This window comes from Ctenocephalides felis, unplaced genomic scaffold, assembly GCF_003426905.1.
Source record: "Ctenocephalides felis isolate EL2017-DRISC unplaced genomic scaffold, ASM342690v1 CF-g0.4_SCAFFOLD_01886, whole genome shotgun sequence".
Lineage (NCBI taxonomy): Eukaryota > Metazoa > Arthropoda > Insecta > Siphonaptera > Pulicidae > Ctenocephalides > Ctenocephalides felis.
This window is the reverse complement of record NW_020538040.1, coordinates 19,552,288-19,572,118: the sequence shown is the minus strand read 5'-3', so window position 1 is coordinate 19,572,118 and position 19,831 is coordinate 19,552,288. Positions and strand designations below refer to the sequence as shown.

Below are 19,831 nucleotides of genomic sequence, written 5' to 3'. Positions count from 1 at the left end.
AAAATTTGCACTTACTATCAAAATCTCTATAAAATATTGATAATTTGATGTGCACATGCCTAATGATCATTTTCGATTGGCAAATTCCAATTGGCAATTTTATCTTCCCGTAGGTAATTTGTTTTTATTGGAACTCCGAAACCGCCGGATCTACCTTCCCTAAAATCAAACCAATTCTTCCTTACATCAATACAAGTAAACTTTATGAATCATTCAAATCGGGCGCTCTCCATTCTCTCAAGGACTGAATTTCCATTTTTTTTTTTCTGCCCTTTCTGCCACGTATGTTCGAATCTACCTAAAACCTACCTGCTTTTACCAAAAAATAATCAGCACGTTTCCCCATCAATAGAAACCAAATGCTTTTTGAATCATTCAAATCGTTAATGTGCTCTTGATTTTTTTGCGATTACTATAACTTATCCTACTGGAAATTAAAACGCTCTCTCTTTTATTATTATTCTTCATACTTTTTAGTTATGATATTTTGAATAATGGATTTCCTATTCATTAATGGAATACAGTTATCTAACTGAAATTTACAAAAAGCTCAAACAGCATTTATATTTCTGTACTTAAAAAGAGGAAAATACTATTTCAGATTAAAGAAGTCAACTACTAATTGTGCTTAAAATTTATTTATACTCCTGATTCTACTTCTCGTGATATTCAAAGTATGAAGAATTATATATTTTTTTATAATTTCTAGAAATTCGTATATCATTAGTGCCAAATATAAAACTAATCTAATCCCTACGACTATGACTTTTGCTGATTTTATTATATTTCAAAAAAATTATTTGCTCCTGATAGTTGATTTGAGTCAAAACGCAGAAGTTCTGATAACACGCTCTAAATAAATCGCGATCGTGACTGAAATGTGTACTTTATAACGGTTCAAAATGAATGTTGATCTGTCTGTCTAAATGTTTGTATGTCTGATAAAATTTATAACATTCAAGATTCATAAATCAACGGTAGTTAATGTTCAAGAAATTTACATTTATAGTTTTCATCGATATACATATAGAACAGAATAGTTTTTCCAACAATGAATAAAAGTTCTAGTATTAGTGATACTACTATATCGGTTTACTAATCCCAACTTCTTTAAATAAATGTAGCTGAAATAGTGCTAATTTGTTGAGTTTTCAATGAAATTTTGAAGAATATTTTTCAAATTATAATAAATCTGAATTGTTTTCGATATAAAAAAAAGAAAATTGAAAAAAAATTTTTTTTTTGCCAAAAGCAATTGTTTTGCCAACACAAACAGAAAGTTTTTATTTCTGCACTCTTTGCCTGTATCTGTATCTTCGTAACGGCTGGACCCGCCTTTGCCAAAAACTAATCAGCACATCTCCCTATGAATAGGAATCGAATGCTTTTTGAATCATTTAAATCGGTTGATCTGTGCTCTCGAAAACGTTGGCTAAAAATTGTATCCACACATACATACGCACGCATAATTTTTTTCTAAGGTATGTCAACACGTTTAGCGGAAGGCTTTAAAACGTAAATTTACATGAAAAATTACAAAAAAAATTAAAAGAAAGCTTTCAGAAAAATCATGAGCAGAAAAACTTGGACTTTATATAATATATATTCACGTCGAAAGTGTTTACTGAAGGGTTAATATATATCTGGCATTTAAATACAGCAATAAACATTTAATCACGTCCAATTGGTTCACCAGGCTGCCCACGTAACAAACAGTATAACCATAACGATGACGTAGTGCAGAAAAGCAAACCAGTCGAGTTATCTGAGTCTATTCTTATGTTGTTTCGTTATGCGATGCATAGGAATAGAAACAGAAGTATTTAGAGCCGCGATTTCAAAACAACCGCTTTGTAATAAATTGCTATTTGGGTGGTGTGTCAGATAATGCGTCTGGTCAGCAAATAGATAAAGGCTAATCCACATTGAATTTTTCCTATCTGACATCTAAAAAGAATCATGATGATACTTTATACTTTTTCTTCATACCAGGACGTCCAATCACTTTCTGAATATTAAAAAGAAATATCGATTTTTATGAAATTTCATAATTATATTCAGTATGTCTGAGAATCAGACTACCTCTCGTACGCCAAAGTGGTAAGAGTTGGCGACATTAAGGTTTTCCTTTTCCTTGTTAATTCCTTAATAAAAAACACATACAGCCTTAAACTTTCACCCTCCTACCATAAACCCCTATTTCGTAATAGTTATTTTAGTAATCAAATAAATAACTTCCCATAGGGCAAGTTATAGTAATCGCAAATGAAATTTTCGGAGTGAATCCGAGCGGAGTTGTGTCGGAGATTTTGTCATATCCGACTTTCCGAAACTGGTATTAAATATGTTAACTCGTGCAGACAATTACTGCGTTTTTGCTTTGGGAAGGAAGCGGTCGCTTTCTCGTTTCAGGCAGTTTTGTGACCAAGTCATACGTATACGAGTCAAAATAATGCCATTGTGTTTTTTTTTCCAAAAAATACAAAAATATTACTTCAAAAATACAAAACAATGAAATTGTGTTCGAGTGTGAATGACTCAAATGTATAATTTATTGAATGGCAAAGGGTCATATTTCTAACTACTACAATCTTTGGCCGTGAATGACGGCAATCAGGAATATACATACCGAAAAATACACGAAACGAAACACATTTAATCTGGTTTTTCCATAGCCTGAAATTGCAATACTTAAAAGTGCAAAATTTATCAGTGATATCAAGAGTATTTAAGCAGCAAAAAATATTTAGTATATTATTACTTTTACACCATTATATAATTGTGTAAAAGTAATAATATGCTTATCGAACTACCCGATATAATATGAATTCTCGAATGGCAATGGCAGAAGAAAAATTTAGAAAGCAGAAGTACTATTATTTGGTGCAAATATTTTATGATAAATATTTTGCTTACATTATTTTGTAATTTATTATTACATTTGACAAAACCTTACAATTAGATACATAACTTAACTTCTAAAGCGAAGTCAATTTTGAATTTTACGGTTTTTATGGAATCAGTCTCATTACTTAATTGCCACACCTAGTATATATATATATATATATATATATATATATATATATATATATATTAGGGCGGGTCGACTTGGCTGGGTAAAAAAGTCGCATAAGCACATTTGATTTGATTTTCATATACTTGGGATCAAAATAAGATATTTTGCCGAAGAAACCATAAGGGTCAAATTTTGAAAAATCTTGTTTTACTAAAAACTACTGATAAACTCAACCAGTAGGTGGTAACGATTAGTTAATAATTTTACTATTATATTTTTGATTAACTTTTGTTAATTAAGTGGTAGTCAGATGAAAATAAATTACAAATTTTCATTTTTACCATACTAGTCTTTTTTAGGCAGCACCCTTTCCATGCGACCGACCCAATACTCTTCCTCTATCTTGTCAGCCGCTATTTGGAATAAGTTTCCAAGTTTTCTTACTTGTACAGGAATGCGTTTGACAAAATGTGGTAATCTATATATCACCCACTGGTCATTGAATCTGTTTATAGCGCCGTTATTTTGATAGAGTAATACTTTTATGAACTTGTCCTCGGTGAATGCTAAAGCTTGCAGGGAATCGCAACACTCATTGGGTACCCAAAACTCAATGAGAATTTTATCCTCCGATTCAGAAAAATCTTCTTTGATAATTACGATATTTGACATTTTAAAAAATAATAAAACGTTTTTTATTTTTGGTTAGTTTAACCACCTACTATGACTTTAGTTGTCGAACAAATGAATTATATTTCAATTCAAGGATGAATTGATTATTGTAAATTTAAAAAATGTAAATTCAAAAAATGGTTCATGTGCGGTTCAAACCATGGCGTCAACACTAAAAGTTCTGTACAAGTACTTATCACCGAAATTTAATCACATCTAACTGTTTAATATTGAAATATTGAAGAATTAGAAGAAATATTCAAATGTTATGAAAAACTAGGGAGCTATGTGTAAGTGACATTTTGACTTAGGGTGGCTGCATAAACTTCCTGATGAGCTTTACTTCAGTCAATGGAGCGTTTTGGGTCTGAATTATTTTACTTTGCTCCGATTTGCATGAAATTTTGAAATTAGGTTCAAAGTTTAATTTCAAAAGCGAAAACAATTTGAATTCCGCCACCACCGCCACCGCTGGGCCGACTTCAACAAATGTTCGAAAAGGTTCCTAAGCCCTATAAGTCATTACACCGTCGACTGCAACAATAATGTTGCACCATAAATATAAAATCACGTTTTACGATTAGTTAATTCTATGAATCTTATTGTATATCAGACAACAACGAGCGACGATGTGGTGTTGTCAAAATGTTACTTGGAGAACCTGTGACATGTGACAGTCGCTGATGAACGAACTAACGTTTGCATGATGACCATTTATGTGAAAATTAAGATTATTCATACCAGTTCTATTATGAACAACTGTCGCTATATATGATTATTGTAATATACAAGTATGAAATCATCATATTAAATATAAGAGAGGATTTATTTTATAGAAGAAACGATTGTTGTGAAGTTTCTCCAACATAACAACTTGAACAATCATTACAGTCAATGACATGTACGACGTTTGACGTGCGGGAAATTTCAACCAACGGATGAAAAAAGTTTTTTCCATGAGTGGAAAAGGCAGTCAATGTACGGTAATGAGATGAAGGAATTGAGAGATAGTGAAATTTCAGGAACAGGGTTAAGGGTTTGTGAGGTGATACTATTTCGTTGCGATTGGGAGGTAAATAAGAAAGATGTACGGAATTTATTACGATTATTTATTTTCTGTCTGTAATTATGTATCTTTATCTTGTTTTAAATTGTAACCCTGAAATATTTAATTGTAGCACTGAATATGGGTCACATCAAGGCCCGAAATTGTGTGTGTGTGTGTATGTATGTATGTATTTATGGATACAATTTTTCTTCCACGTTTTCGGGCGCACGGATCAACCGATTTGAATGGTTCAGAAAGCATTCGATTCCTATTGATAGGGAGATGTGCTAATTAGTTTTTGGCAAAGGCAGGTCCAGGCGTTACGCAGATACGAAGCAAAGAGTGCAGAAAATACAAATCGAGTTTTTGAGAGAACGAAGTATCCGATTTGAATGATCTGATTCGGAGTATCCGATTTGAACCTGGCAAAGGCAGGTTCAGCCATTTCAAAGATACAGACCTAAATGTGCAAAAAATGGTAGTTTTTGAAAGAACTAAGCGTCCGATTTGAATGATTCAAAAAACTTTCTGCTTGTTTCAACAAAATAATAGCTTTTGGGGAAAAAATTGTTTCAAATTTCTTTATCAATTTTCTTTTTCAAAAGAAATTTTTTTTTGAGTATTGAAAATAATTCAGATTTTAATTTTAATTCTGACTAAAGTTCTAATATACTTTAAACAAATAATTTCAGCTGTGCAATTCAGTTTATATAATTCTTATAATTATTAGATAATGTTACAATATTTATAATAATCTACTTGAAAACATTTAATATTCCTCGAACATTTTGTTACGGTACGGGAAGTTCCGGCAATTTGCCTTAAGGCACGATGCCATACACCACTAGTTTCATCCCATGTTCATTCAAAGAATTTCTGGCATAATTTTAGTTCAGTTGTTTTAAGTTATACAAAAGCTTATCTTTTAAATTTAATAAATATTTTTAGTGTGTATTTGTAAAATAAACTCATGATGAATGGGTTTGCTTTAAGGCAAGTTGCATGAATAATAATCGAGGTTTACAACTATTTATTTGGAAAATAAATGTCCAGTTTATATCTTTCAAACAAACTAATAATATCTGTAATTGATTATAGTGCACAAACCCCGCTCATGTATGCCATAAAAGCGGGGCTCATTATTCCAATATTTAAAGAATTTGTATATATCAACTCTTTACACCTAATAATTTCATCACTAATTTCATACTGTTGATCATTACTATTTAAAGTTCCAAGTGAATATCAAATTTTGATTGATTTAAAAATTTTCATAATCTAATTTTTGTTTATAAAGTCTAAACTTTCAATAATTGGCCAATAGTTTATTACTCACCCCAACAATCTTGCACTGTTGTTCCAAAGGCACGAGTGGTTCTTCGCCGGTTGGACGTGATGCCAAATACAGAGCAGACACTGCCGCCACTCCGGTCAGCGCCAAAGCTCCTGCGCCGCCTCCGACATAATGCAGATAATGCTCAACTTCTTCCACTAAAATAAAAAAAAATATTGGTTTCATATCACATGGTCTCTCAAACAAAAATGATACATTTTGAAGGGAACTAATTCTGCATTATGATATTGCAAAAAAAAAGATAGTGATCCAAATGGCAACCCAATTGAAATAATTGATGATTTAATGGGAAAGAAAAAAAATTAAGGAATTGGATGTAAAAAACATAAATAAAAAGCAACAAATATGAAATTTCGAAAATATTTGCCACCTGAAGTGGAAATATAATAGTTCTAATTAAGTCAAGATGTTATATTGATTAATTTGGATAACACTACCTACTACTACAATTCGTTTGAAGTCGATTCTTCATTAAAGAGAGTAGAAAACCAAAGACTAAAGAAAATTATATGGTTTATAATTAGATGACAAAGGAAATATATAAGAGTATAAAAATAAATTCGAGATATAAAACGAATAGAAAAAAAATAAAATTCTTCCTCATCCTAGATTTTGGCAGAACCCATTATAGTTCTACAGTAGAACTCCAATTATCCGAATTAATGGGCACAGGCACCCATTCGGATAATCAAATATTCGGATAATCAAATATTCGGATAATCGGAGTTTTTTTTTTTAAAATTGCCATTGGAGAGAAAAAAGTTACGTTTTGATATTGCACTATTTTTTTATTGAATTAAATGAAAGAAACATGATATTTTCACATGTTTTAAATATAAATAAAATGTACTTATATACAAGTTTAGAAATAAAAATCATTGTTTTTTAAACATCTCCGTCAATTTAAGCTGTTTTGCGGTCTTCAACAAAAGAATAATAGCGCACTTAGACTTTTTTTGGACATTTTTTTTCTGAAAGTGATTCGGATAATCGGCGATTCGGATAGTCGGAGTTCGGATAATTGGAGTTCTACTGTACTTTCATTTATTGTTAGCACAAGCAAATGAATTATAGCATGCAATTTTGAAGCGCAAATAAAACTTTACTAGGTACATTTATTCTCTTCTACGGAAATTATTTTAGCTACAGTAATGAAAACTTACAAGGTACAGTAAAGAATTTCTTTAAACGGTTGGTAAAATTACGTGACGAATTATGATATTGTTTTAATGGGCGATAATCCTACATATCCAAAAAATATCATGCGCTATGTGTATTTATACACCAATTATTTTAAAACGCATATTTTGAAAGATCATAATTTATATTACAGGTGCAGACACAGGTGTTATTGTCGTTTTTTTTGTCTTAACTGCTTGCTTAGTTATATTAGCCCCAACACGGGGTTAGTTGTAACATCGCATTTTTTCTAGAAATTGATGAATTGTGAAACAATGAACAACAGTTGTGGAATATTTTAACTTGACTCGGTAGAGGAATAGTTACAAGCAACTACTCATCTTTATTTGGTAAATAAATATAATCAGTGGATACATATAATCTCAAGATACATTAATTTTAAAACTAGTGTGGACAAACATCGTGTCTTAAGTCAAATTGCTGGAACTTTCCGTACCGTAACGAATATTGAATGTTTTCAAATAGATTATTATAAATATTGTAACATTGTCTAATTTGTTCAAAGTACATTAGAACTTTAGTCAGAATTACGATTAAAATCTGAATTATTTTCGATCTACAAAAAAAAAATTTAAAACAATTTTTTAGAAAGTTTTTTGAATCATTCAAATTGGACGCTTAGTTCTCTCAAAAACTGCCATTTTTTGCACATTTAGCTCTGTATCTCCGAAATGGCTAGGCCTGCCTTTGCCAAAAACTAATAACCACTTCTCCCAATCATTACTAATTGAATATTTTTTAGATAATTCAAATCGGATGCTCCGTTGTCTCAAAAACTCGATTTTTATTTTCTGCACTCTTTGCTCTTTATCTCCGTAACTGCTGGACCTGCCTTTGCCAAAAACTAATCAACACATCTCCTTATTAATAGGAATCGAATGTCTTTTGAACCATTCAAATCGGTTGATCCGTGCGCCCGAAAACGTGGACGAAAAATTGTATCCATGCATACATACACACACACACATCCATTTTTTCTGAGGTATGCCAAAATGTTTAGAAACCTTCAAAACGTCGAGAAATGTAAAAATTTTCAATTTCGATTTTCGGCCCATTACAATAACTTACCCAACGGGAAGTTAAAAAATGTTACCACAAGACCCTAGTTCCCCTACTCCAAATTTCAAGAATTTCAAGTAAAAAACAATTTCTTCGCCTATGAGTTTTTGTTTACTCCTCAAATTAGCAAGAACATTACTTTAGGAAAGTGAAAGCCTATTTCTGAAAACTTTGGCTAACAAGAAGTGCGCAAAGAGAGCAAAACTTTTAAGTAGAGAGAAGTCAAATATAATACATTTTCAAAGAATGAAACTGTATGTGAACATAACCGCATTTTACTAAATAAGATTCCAGAAATCACCAGCAAAATTTGTTCCAAAATTAATACGTATTATGTCGCCGGAGCGGCGGGATACAAATGGAAAGGGTTAACATTTGCTTTTGAAATATGTATATTATATGTATGCAAAATATTAAATTCGCATCAACATATTTATATCTAACCAAAATCCCGCCTGGCAAATGTTAAATCCTTGTAATTAGCGCATACCTACAAACACATTTTAGGACGTTGGCAAGTATAGAACTGATAATTTGAAATGTACACATTGTTATTTCCTGGCAAATATATGCATAATGTATCTTCAAAGTGTACGATACTTTGACCCAATTTTACACCCAGTCATCGTGTAAATTAAGATAAATTAACTCTATTAATAATCGTCTTACAACAGGTGTGCAAAGCTTGAATCGGTAATACAATTTGGATAATCATGTAGGTACATGTGTATGTTAGACATGCAGCTGGATGGAACTGAGTAGGAATAAATGATTAATTTGGTTTGTTTATTTTATTGGCCTTGCTTACTTATTTAGAGTTTTTAGTCACTCTAAACATTGTGTTCTATACCATTCACTATATTTTACTGCAGTGTCTTTATGACATTGATTCTTACAAATTTTGTTTTACCAGACATAACTAACATACGAGGTGTGTTCAAAAAGTACCCGGAATTACTAATAATTAAATTTCGCGGGTCTGGAGTGTCTGATTGTCAAATTTTTTTTTATTGTGTTGGTATACATGCCCCTAAAGTATGATGAAATTTTCAGCTATATTCACTGTTTACTTTGTCTGTGGTAGTCGCTAAGGTTCGACGTGTTTTTCTGAGCTCGGCGATTTTTACAATTGAAGAATTGAAAAGTCAAAGAATTTGTATTAAATTTTGCGTAAAAAATGAAATAAAGTGTTGCAAAGTGCAAAAATTCACCAGATATGGCTCCGTGTGACTTTTTCCTATTCCCAAAGTTGAAGAGACCCATGAAAGGACGGCGGTTTTCCTCGATTGAAGAAAATCGCTGAGAGTGCTCAAGGACATATCAAAAAGTGAATATCAAGGGTGCTTCGAAAATTGGAAAAAACGCTGGCATAAGTGTATTATATCTGGGGGGGACTACTTTGAAGGGGACCACATTAATGTAGACGAATAAATAAATATTTTTTTTGAAAAAACGAAAATTCCGGGTACTTTTTGAACAGACCTCGTATGCCAATCTAATCAATTTTCTACTTCATATAAAAAGTTTCTTGACTTCACACATATTCAGTATGACAACTCAATTTTTATAGTAGTAATTTTTAACTTTCCGTAGGGTAATTTATAATAATTGCAAAAAAATCGAAAATAAACTTTTTTGCATTTTTTGAAGTTTCAAGATCTCCTGAACATTTTGGCATACGTCAGAACAAATTGAAAAATGTGTGTATGTGTATGTGTTTTGTGCGGATACAAATTTTCGTCGGCTTTTTCGGGCGCACAGGACAACCGAAATGAATGGTTCAAAGAGCATTCTTTTCGTATTGACGGGGAGACGAGCTGTTTAGTTTTTGGCAAAGGCAAGCCTGAAAGCGTTTTGGAGAAAGGAGCATACGATTGAGAGAACGGATTATCCGATTAGAATGAGTAAAAACGCATTCGATTCGTATCGACGGGGAGACGTGTTGATCATTGTTTGGCAAAGGCAGACTCAGTCGTTTCGGAGATACGGAGCAAAAAGTGTAAAATGGAAGTTTTTGAGAGTACGCAACATCCGACTAGAATGATTAAAAAAATATCCGATTCATATTGACAGGTGGACATATGATGGACAGTTACAATCATTTTTTTTTACACAGTACCGAGACTCGAGTTGATTTTTCACGCAAATTGGGCATGTCCACCGCAAATTAATTTTTAATTTTTTCAACATCAGTATATGAAGTAGCTTTAAATAACATATTTATCTTGTTTTGGTCCCTCGATAATAAATAGAGCATCAAATTCCAGTAACAATTCTGTGTTCAAAGTTCTTTCAACATTATCGATAATACCTAGTTTCATGTTTACAAATAGTTCTCTAAAATAATAAAATTTTATCATTAAAGGTTATCTATGACGATATATTATGTTGTTCTAAATTATAAATAGAATGCATTAACAATTTGACGAAGAACTTTATCATTTTAAATATGTCAAATGCTGAAAGATAAACTGGCATATTCTTCTAAAGAGAATACCAAAGATTTTGCTAAAAAAAAATTCCTAGAAAATTCTAAAGGTTTTGCTAGTTCCTCAAATCTACACGAGAGAATTGGAGGTCATAATATTTGATGTAATTGTATACACATAATTCAAGTATTTTCTATTGTTAAAACTTCAACTTTGTTTATGATTGTTATTGATCAAGATCAAATTAACTAGATGAATTTTACGACCAAGTAGTCAAATGCATAATTCTACTATTAAATGCCAGGAAAATAACATGTGCTCGTCAATAAAGATGATAATTATGTTTATGAAACGTCTTGTTTCATACCAGAATTTTATGATCATAGTTTAGTGAAGAGCATTAATATATAAATTCGCAAATCATAGCCAAAACCGCTTGTAAAATGCATATTATCGTCACCTGAGCCAAATATGTCAATTTTGCAATATATCAAAACGTCGTAGAGTTACGCTCTATTTTGTCCTACAAGTTGTAACCCAAATTATACCTTTAATTATAGTATAGTATTTCTTTATAGGACACGCGTCTTGTGATAGATAATATAGCTTTAATAATTAAAAAACAGCACTATTTAATTAGAATTAAGTTATATTTTATTTGCAGAACACAATTTATATAAATACACTATTAAAAACTCGAGTTCTATTTTCTGTACACTTTGCTCTATATCTACGTAACGGCTGGACCTGCCTTGGCCAAAAACTAATCAGCACATCTCCCTATCAATATGGATTGAATGTTTTTCAAACCATTCAAATCGGTTGATCCGTGCGCCCGAAAACGTGGACGAAAAAATGCAGCCATACAAAACACACACGCACATCCATTTTTTCTGAGGTATGCCAAAATGTTCAGAAACCTTGAAAATTAGAAGATATGCAAAAATTTTCATTTTCGATTTTCGGCCCGTTACTACAACTACCCTACGGAAAGTTATAAAAGGTAAATAAATAAATATTCGCTTAAGAATAGCATATTTAATTAAAATATAAAGTGTATATATCAAAAGTTGGTAACCACAGTGAACCATCCCAAATATCTCTGATCACGATCAAACATTATCGAAAAATTAGCTATTTTTGGAAATGTTATTTTATTTGACAAATGACTTACGATTTATCTTCACATTGTACCTAACTTTTTCATTCTTATGATGTAATTTTTGTTAGTATTATTTTTTTGTTAATTAATGTGGTATGAAACAACCTTAGTCACATTAGATTTTATGGTGCTATTTAACAATATGAATAAATATTATTTCATTTTATTATTGTTATTTTTTTCTTACAGTCTGGCAACATTCTTTATTGAAAAATTCATTATATCCTGACCGTATGCCAGGTTGTCCACATTTGTGGGGTAGTCCAATCTGATTACCAACTCATATATACAATCAAGTCTTTATTTAATAGACTTTCTGTATGAATTTAATTTCCAGTATTGTGACTGCAAGCATATTGCAAAATTCAACATAACAAATATCGAATTTTAAAATATTAGTTTTTTGGGTCTATTTTCATATTAGTATCATTTGCCAGAACATACTACAAATGTGTTCGAAACTCCTGGACTCCGTGTGACTTCACTTGAAGTTCAGGATGATACAAATTGCGCTCAAGTTAAATCTGGCATTCAGGCGCAATTTTACACACAGACATCTTCTCATTGTATGTATTTTCCAACACCGAAAATACAATATGGAAAAGCAAAGCATTTTCACATCATGAACGTGCATTTCTCCATATAGCATTATATATAATGAAAATCACATTATATTTTATTGATTGGAATAGAAATTGATTAATATTATTTTTCAATAGTATTTCTAATTTATAATACATACTATATTTTATACATACTTGCTCAATTGAATATTAAGAATTAGTTAATGAAATGGAATCGAAACCTTAGAAATATCTGCTAACCCTTGTAAACTTATACAGTGATACCCCGACATACGAGTTTATATCATCATTCTGTAATCACGCTGTGGGTTTTGTTAATATTTTGGATATTAAATATAAATTCAATATTTATTAATTCAATCATTGTTTTTGTCTGAGCAATGAGTTGCATGTCCGGTTGAACAACTCTCATGTTCCAACTGTTGTAAACATTTTTGGAGTGATTTTTATCCATATTTTAAGAGCTTAGGAAGGTATTTCTAAAATACTGCACTCTCCTTAAACACAGTACATATCTTATTACGATCATACATCCTCGCCAACCTCATATTTTTCTATAATTTTACATTTTAATTCAAGAGACATGGCCCTTCTCTTGAGACCCATGTTTATAAAAATACATAATATTTTGTAAATGTACAAAAAACAAAAAATTATCGATATATTCTCGTGGCTAAATCGTTACTACATAATTAATATTGATATATATTTGAAATGACTAACAATAAAATAATTTACTATCACATAAAAAAGCCAAAATATCTCTGTCGTAGGAAAATCACTTTCACAACTGTTAACAAATTAACATTTTTCTAGAAAATTGTTATTCGCTCAAAGCTCGTATCCCGAATCTTGCTCGTATGTCGAAGCAACGAATCGATGGAGGTAATTTTACAAAGAGTGGAAGACTGCAAAAAAGTAAATGTTTGGCTTGTCTTACCACAATAGTGATCCAATTACTTGAACTCAAATCAAATTTTCGGATTAAAAATTATTTGGACAATAGTGACCATATTTTTTGTTATACATACAAAATTATTATCGATGATATAAATATATTGAATAGAATTACTTAACAATGGATTGGACTAAAAAGAAGATTAGATTTTAGTGGAAACGACAAGAATGCAATATGCAAAAAAACTGCATCTCCACTGATAATAATAAGAATGAAAGAATAAGAAAGATAAATTGGAATAAAAAATTATATAAAAAGATAAATAATAAGAAAGAAAGATTAGAAGATAATTTACGACTTCAGTATCTCATACACACATTATTAATGAGGCTATATTAAATAAAATTAATTAACCCTTTCCATTTCCAGTCCATTAATCACGTGAGCGAGTTTTTAAGGATTTTTGGACCCCCTCCCCCTCGGTGATACATGGTGATATTCAAAATTACCCCCCTCCCCCACCAAACATCACGTTTATTTTTAGGTACGTAAAAAAACTGTAAAATTTTTGAATTTTTTTTTTTGAAAATGTTTGAACTTTTTTTTAAAAAAAAATGGTTAAAAAATAAATACACCTCATATCTTACTATACCCCTCCCTCCCCCACGTAATATTTCGTGATTTTTTGTCAAACCCCCCCACTCTCTAAAAACCTCACGTGATTAATCGACGCCCCCTAATCTAAATTGAAAACTAAAAAAACTAGTTTTTGGAAGAAATGCAAGAGAAAAAAAAATACTGCTACAATAATTTTAAGGGTTGAATTAAGAGCATATAATTAAATATTTCATGAATATACTGTCAATAAAGTCGCGGTACCACTGTATATGCCATTTAATTCTAATAATATCTGGTTTAATGATGAAACTAATTTTATGTGTTATGATGAAATGCTACCTAGTTAAAGTTAAGGCTGTAGGATGTTGTCATATAATATGTATAATGCTACTTGAAAGAATAACTTTTTTTCAAAGTATTTTTATTACTTTTGTATATTAGTTCACTTGATTTAATAGCAATATTCGCTGTATTACTGCTATTTCACACATGTCCATCATCTTACTCTGATTGGTAACTCACAATTAGAGTGTCTTTTCTGAGGTAGCAATAACATTTAAAAAGTGCAAATTGCTTTTTCAAAAGCTTCATGGATCAGAATATAAAATACAATCATAACTGTACAATAGCTGTGCATAATGCAATTTGCAAAGCTTAAAATTGTGCTCTTCGTGAACGATAACGTGGTAATCTAAACATTGAACTCACCCCAAGTACCCTTGATCCAATTGTTGATCCAAGAAAAGCCTCCGTTATTTTCATCCCCGAACACATCGCTTCCGCCCACATCATCCACCATTTTATCAGAATTTTCAATCCCTTGATGGGTGTATCTTATACGCGAACTCTTACACTGGATTAAATACAAAGAAAAAATCTTGAAGAGGACATGGTTTTCAAGACATTACTAGCTAACGCTGATAACATTTTCAAGAAATTATTGTGCCGCTCTTAACGGTCTTTTAAAAATTAACAATATTTCAATGAAAGTTGAATAATGAAAAGAATTACTTGTGTACCGAAACTCGTTCTTTTGGAAAATCTGGTGGTAAAAATCCAATACGAAAATTTTGTCGGCAAAAAAGACAACTAAAAAGTTTTTTCGATTTTTTTATGACAGTTCGCGTCATTTTTGTTGTGACATTTTGACACCACACGGATCGAGGAATTTGTTTTTCGGCAGGTATAGCAATTAAATTCATCTTGACAAATCGCAGCAGACGGGTAATTGGATACTATTTATGTTATTTGAAACATGAAACGATAATGATAATTTGAAATTATCAATGAATTTGAAATATTCAAATAACACAGGTCCACGACTTAAAAAAAAATTGTCTGTATCGGGTATTCGAATGCAATTGGGAATGTAATTGGGTAAAGTAAAATTAGGAGTGAAAGTGCAAAAAAACGAAGAATTTTTTTTTTAAATGAGAAAATCACTAATTTAGAAATTTTACTGCATAATAATGAAAATTTTATAATTTCTGTCGTCTCCTGGCCCTTTTCCGTTGGACACGAATATAAGGCCAAAATTGAGGGCCAAATTACAAAAACGGAGAAAAATTAAAGAAAATGGCAAAAACTCCTCCCTCCAAATTTTCCTACATGATAATTAAAATTTTATGATTTTTGTCGTTTCCTGGCCCTTTCACTATAAATAACCTATGAAACGGTTTTCTGCAACACTTTTTGCATCTCTGTTGAATATATTTTTGCAGCTCCCAGCAGTAATTTTCAAACTTATTTTGAGATAACTGCAAATATGTTTGCAGATTATCTAGGGGCAATGTGGAGTTAATATGTTTGCAAATTACTGCTGGAAACTGCATTAAAATAGTCAACAGAAATTAAAAAAACGTTGCAGAGGTCATTTATTGAGAAAAGTGCCAGGAAAAGATAAATTATAAGACTTTAGTTATTATGTAGGAAAAATTCTAGGATGCAGATTTTTATTTTTCTTCGTTTTTTGCGGTTTAACCCTCAATTTTAGCTTTAGATTCGTGCTTGGTAGTAAAAAATACATTGGTAAATACATATGTAGCACACCTAATACTATTACTGATATTTATAATACTAACAATTTTTTTTTATTTTGTGGACCTGTGTAATCGTTAATTTTAAACATTACATAATAAGCGACAAAACGTTATTTTTTAATAATTCCTACACATATCGTAATTAGCATTCCAATACTCGACGACAAAATGAATAAATAAACAGAGTATTTTTTAAAATGACAAAATACTATGGCCTTACTTATTAATTCAATTATCAAATTACACGATAATACCGTCTGTTACAAATAATTTACTGCTTACATATTTTTCCGTCAATAACATATATTTTGTTTCAAATAAAGTCTGTCTGATTTTCACTTAAATGTGTAATTTATGATAAATATTATGATAATTTTCTTTAACGTCGATTTAATTGGTTTTGGAAAGAAAAGATTGATATTATCAGTATTTAACGCGTTAATCGCCACAATAATAACAAAAAAATGGTCATGGTAACTTTATTAGATATTTTAGTTAAAAATATATCAAGGAAACTTAATGTACCAAAAAAAAATTTATTTTGATAAAATTTCTGAAAAAGCACAATTTTTTACGTCACATATATATGACTGACAAGGCCCTATATTAAAACTTCGTTTCTCCTACCAAATTGCTTATGTCTGACATGGTTCATGTAGAATTTCTTAACGTCAGACACATATGACTGACACTAAATTCACGACAAGGCTTAGCGATAGTTACAGGTTTCATAGTAATGATTTTTTGGATATAAAAAAAATATGACTTTGAATTTGAGGTTGTTTTTAAAAAGGTGTAAATATTTAAAAATATTAAGGGTTTAGAATTAATCTTTTACATATAAGTCCAGTGCGACGAGCTTTTTAATAAATGTTGATATATTTTAATTTGCAGTTAATAACGAGTATTATATAAATGTTTATTGAATTGCAGCAACCGATTTATTGAATGAATTGCTGCAATATAACCGATCTAGCCGCACCGCAGCAAACTTTTGAATTCATAACTATACATTTTAAAAATTGTCGTTTTATAACGACATAGTTTTATACAAATATTTAATATTACTTTTATAAAATAAAATTTAACTGCTAATAATATTCGCGTAATTACATGTAAATCAACGATGTCCCTTGCTGAGTAGAGGAGACTAGGTACGGTTGTGCCACATTTTTCGAACAGCAAATATTTTGTTAATTTACCAGTTAGCTGGGAGAAATGTAAATTTAAACGGTATCTTGAAAATTTGTCAACGGAAATACTGAAATACTGAAATACGATTGATTAGCCACAAAATCAAATCATACAAGAAAAAGGCTAGTGTCACAACCGTCCACACCGGGGTACGGTTGTGACAGGGATCAAATAGGTAAAAATTCCATAAGTATAACCACCAAAATGGTTCATAACGACTTTTATTAATTTATTATATAAATATGTAACACAATGCAACAAAATCATTTAAACAAAGCTTATGAATATAATATAACAATATTTTACAAAACATAATTTTTTAAACAAAAAATCTTTGTGAAATCTTTTGTTTTCTTGTATTGACTATTCCTTTCCCTTTCTCTTTCGTATTTTGTTTAAGTTAAGTTAGTTTTTTCTTTATCTGTTCAAATTTCACCAAAAAAGGACAAGAAATACATGTCACATAAAACAAAACTATTTGCTGGTAATTTAACTACTAATGTTCAACAGCAAAATAACAATTTATTTATATACTACATAAAAATAACAGTTATTATTAAAAGAAATCGAACTAAAAACTTACTTTAGGCCCATTAAAACCAATTCGGTTTACAGATCATGTTAATGTAGGGCGCTGACACAATGCAATAATGGAAACTTGTTCGAACAAACATACTTCATCTTTCTCCTTTGGACCCTATCTCAAAATCAATATAGTTTAGCTGTTATGACGACTGTCACCACCCTAACCTGGCACAACCGTACCCAGTCTTCCTTACCAATACAATTTACGTCGCTTGATAGATAATAGTAAATTAAATTTAATCAAAGTAGCTTAATATTAAAATCTATTAACTGAATAACGAATCTTGTTTTACATACAGTAAATTTATCCGAAAATTCTATTTTCGTTTCTATGAACCACTAAAACTCTATGAAAATTTAAGTAGCACTATTGTAATCGATCGGCTCCAAGAGCGAATGTCACTTTGCGACTGTTTCGATTAATATGAGTTCACATACGAGTTGGTTTTATTGGATTCTGTTCTTATCAATAATCACAAAGTTTCTCATTCGTAAATATTATAAATAAAAATAACATTGACTAAAGATTAATATGTTTATTTTATAAACAAAATTTCATTGGCATAGCCATTTTAAATTATTTTATAAATAAACCTTGATAAATTATATTTTCTATTTTGATTGAATGGAATACTGTTATGAATATTAATTAATTAATTTTCTTGGGAATAATGCTCATGTGTGATATTATTTTTATACGCTTCATGTGTACGTTTATCGGTTTAACGATAACACAACAGGTATTTTTTTTATTTTATCAAATAAATATAATAGAAAACTCTATTATTTGCTATCTTTCTTAAAAATATGATATTCAGAAATATAGTTTATACAACACCCGATATTTCAGAGAACCGGTTTTCAATTTTGAATTAAAAATTATTAAATAAATATAATAGAAAACACTATTTTCACACGCCGTTTGTGATAGACTAAATTTGCTCTATTTCTTAAAAATAAGATGGTCAAAAATATGGTTTATACAAAAACCGATATTTTAGAAAACCGGTTTTCGATTTTGCATTAAAAATTATAAAATCAATATAATAGAAAACTCTATTTACGCATACCGTTTGTGATAGACTAAATTGCTATCTTCCTTGGTATTTTACAAAAACCGGTTTTCAATTTTGCTTTAAAAATTATTAAATAAATGCAATCGAAAACTCTATTTACGCACACCGTTTGTGATAGACTGATTTTGCTATATTTCTTAAAAATAAATTGGTCAAAAATGTGGTTTATACATAAACCGATATTTTAGAAAACCGGTTTTCGATTTCACATTAAGAATTATCAAATAAATATAGTAGAAAACTCTATTTTCACACACCCTTTGTAATGTGACTCAATTTGCTATCTTACTTGAAAATATGATGGTCAAAAATATGGTTTATACAAAAACCGATACTTTAGAAAACCGGTTTTCAATACTGCATTAAAAATTATTAAATTAATTTAATAGAAAACTCTACTTTCACACACCGTTTGTAATAGATTAAATATGCTATCCTTCCTAAAAATATGGTGGTCAAGAATATGGTTTATACAAAAACCGATATTTTAGAAACCCGATTTTCGATTTTGCATTAAAAATTATTAAATAAATATATTAGAAAACTCTATTTTTACACACCGTTTGTGATAGACTAAATTTGCTATCTATCTTTCTTGAAAATATGATGGTCAAAAATATGGTTTATACGAAAACCGATATTTTTAAAAACCGGTTTTCGATTTAGAAAATATTAAATAAATATAATAGAGAACTCTATTTGCGCACACCGTTTGTGATAGACTAAATTTGCTATATTTCTTGATAATATGATGGTTAAAAATATGGTTCATACAAAAACCAATATTTTAAAAAACCGGTTTTCGAATAGTGTTTTTTTTTGAAAAACCGGTTTCAACCGGAAAAGAATATTAACTTGAATAATTAGAAAAAAAAAATTAAGAGATAATTTCGAATA

General features: G+C 30.3%; 1 protein-coding gene across 1 annotated transcript in view; it reads right to left on the bottom strand.

The window, feature by feature from the left end:
• The window catches only part of LOC113374726, a 61,408-nt gene extending 43,141 nt beyond the window's left edge, over positions 1-18,267 (bottom strand). The window contains exons 1-3 of the mRNA XM_026614699.1: positions 18,156-18,267; positions 14,749-14,893; positions 6,073-6,227 (exon numbers count right to left, since the gene is read on the bottom strand). Of these exons, the coding sequence (XP_026470484.1) occupies positions 6,073-6,227; positions 14,749-14,839 (246 nt within the window). The 5' untranslated portion in view covers positions 14,840-14,893; positions 18,156-18,267. The remainder of the gene's footprint in view (positions 1-6,072; positions 6,228-14,748; positions 14,894-18,155) is intronic.
• Between the last annotated feature and the right edge of the window lie 1,564 nt (positions 18,268-19,831).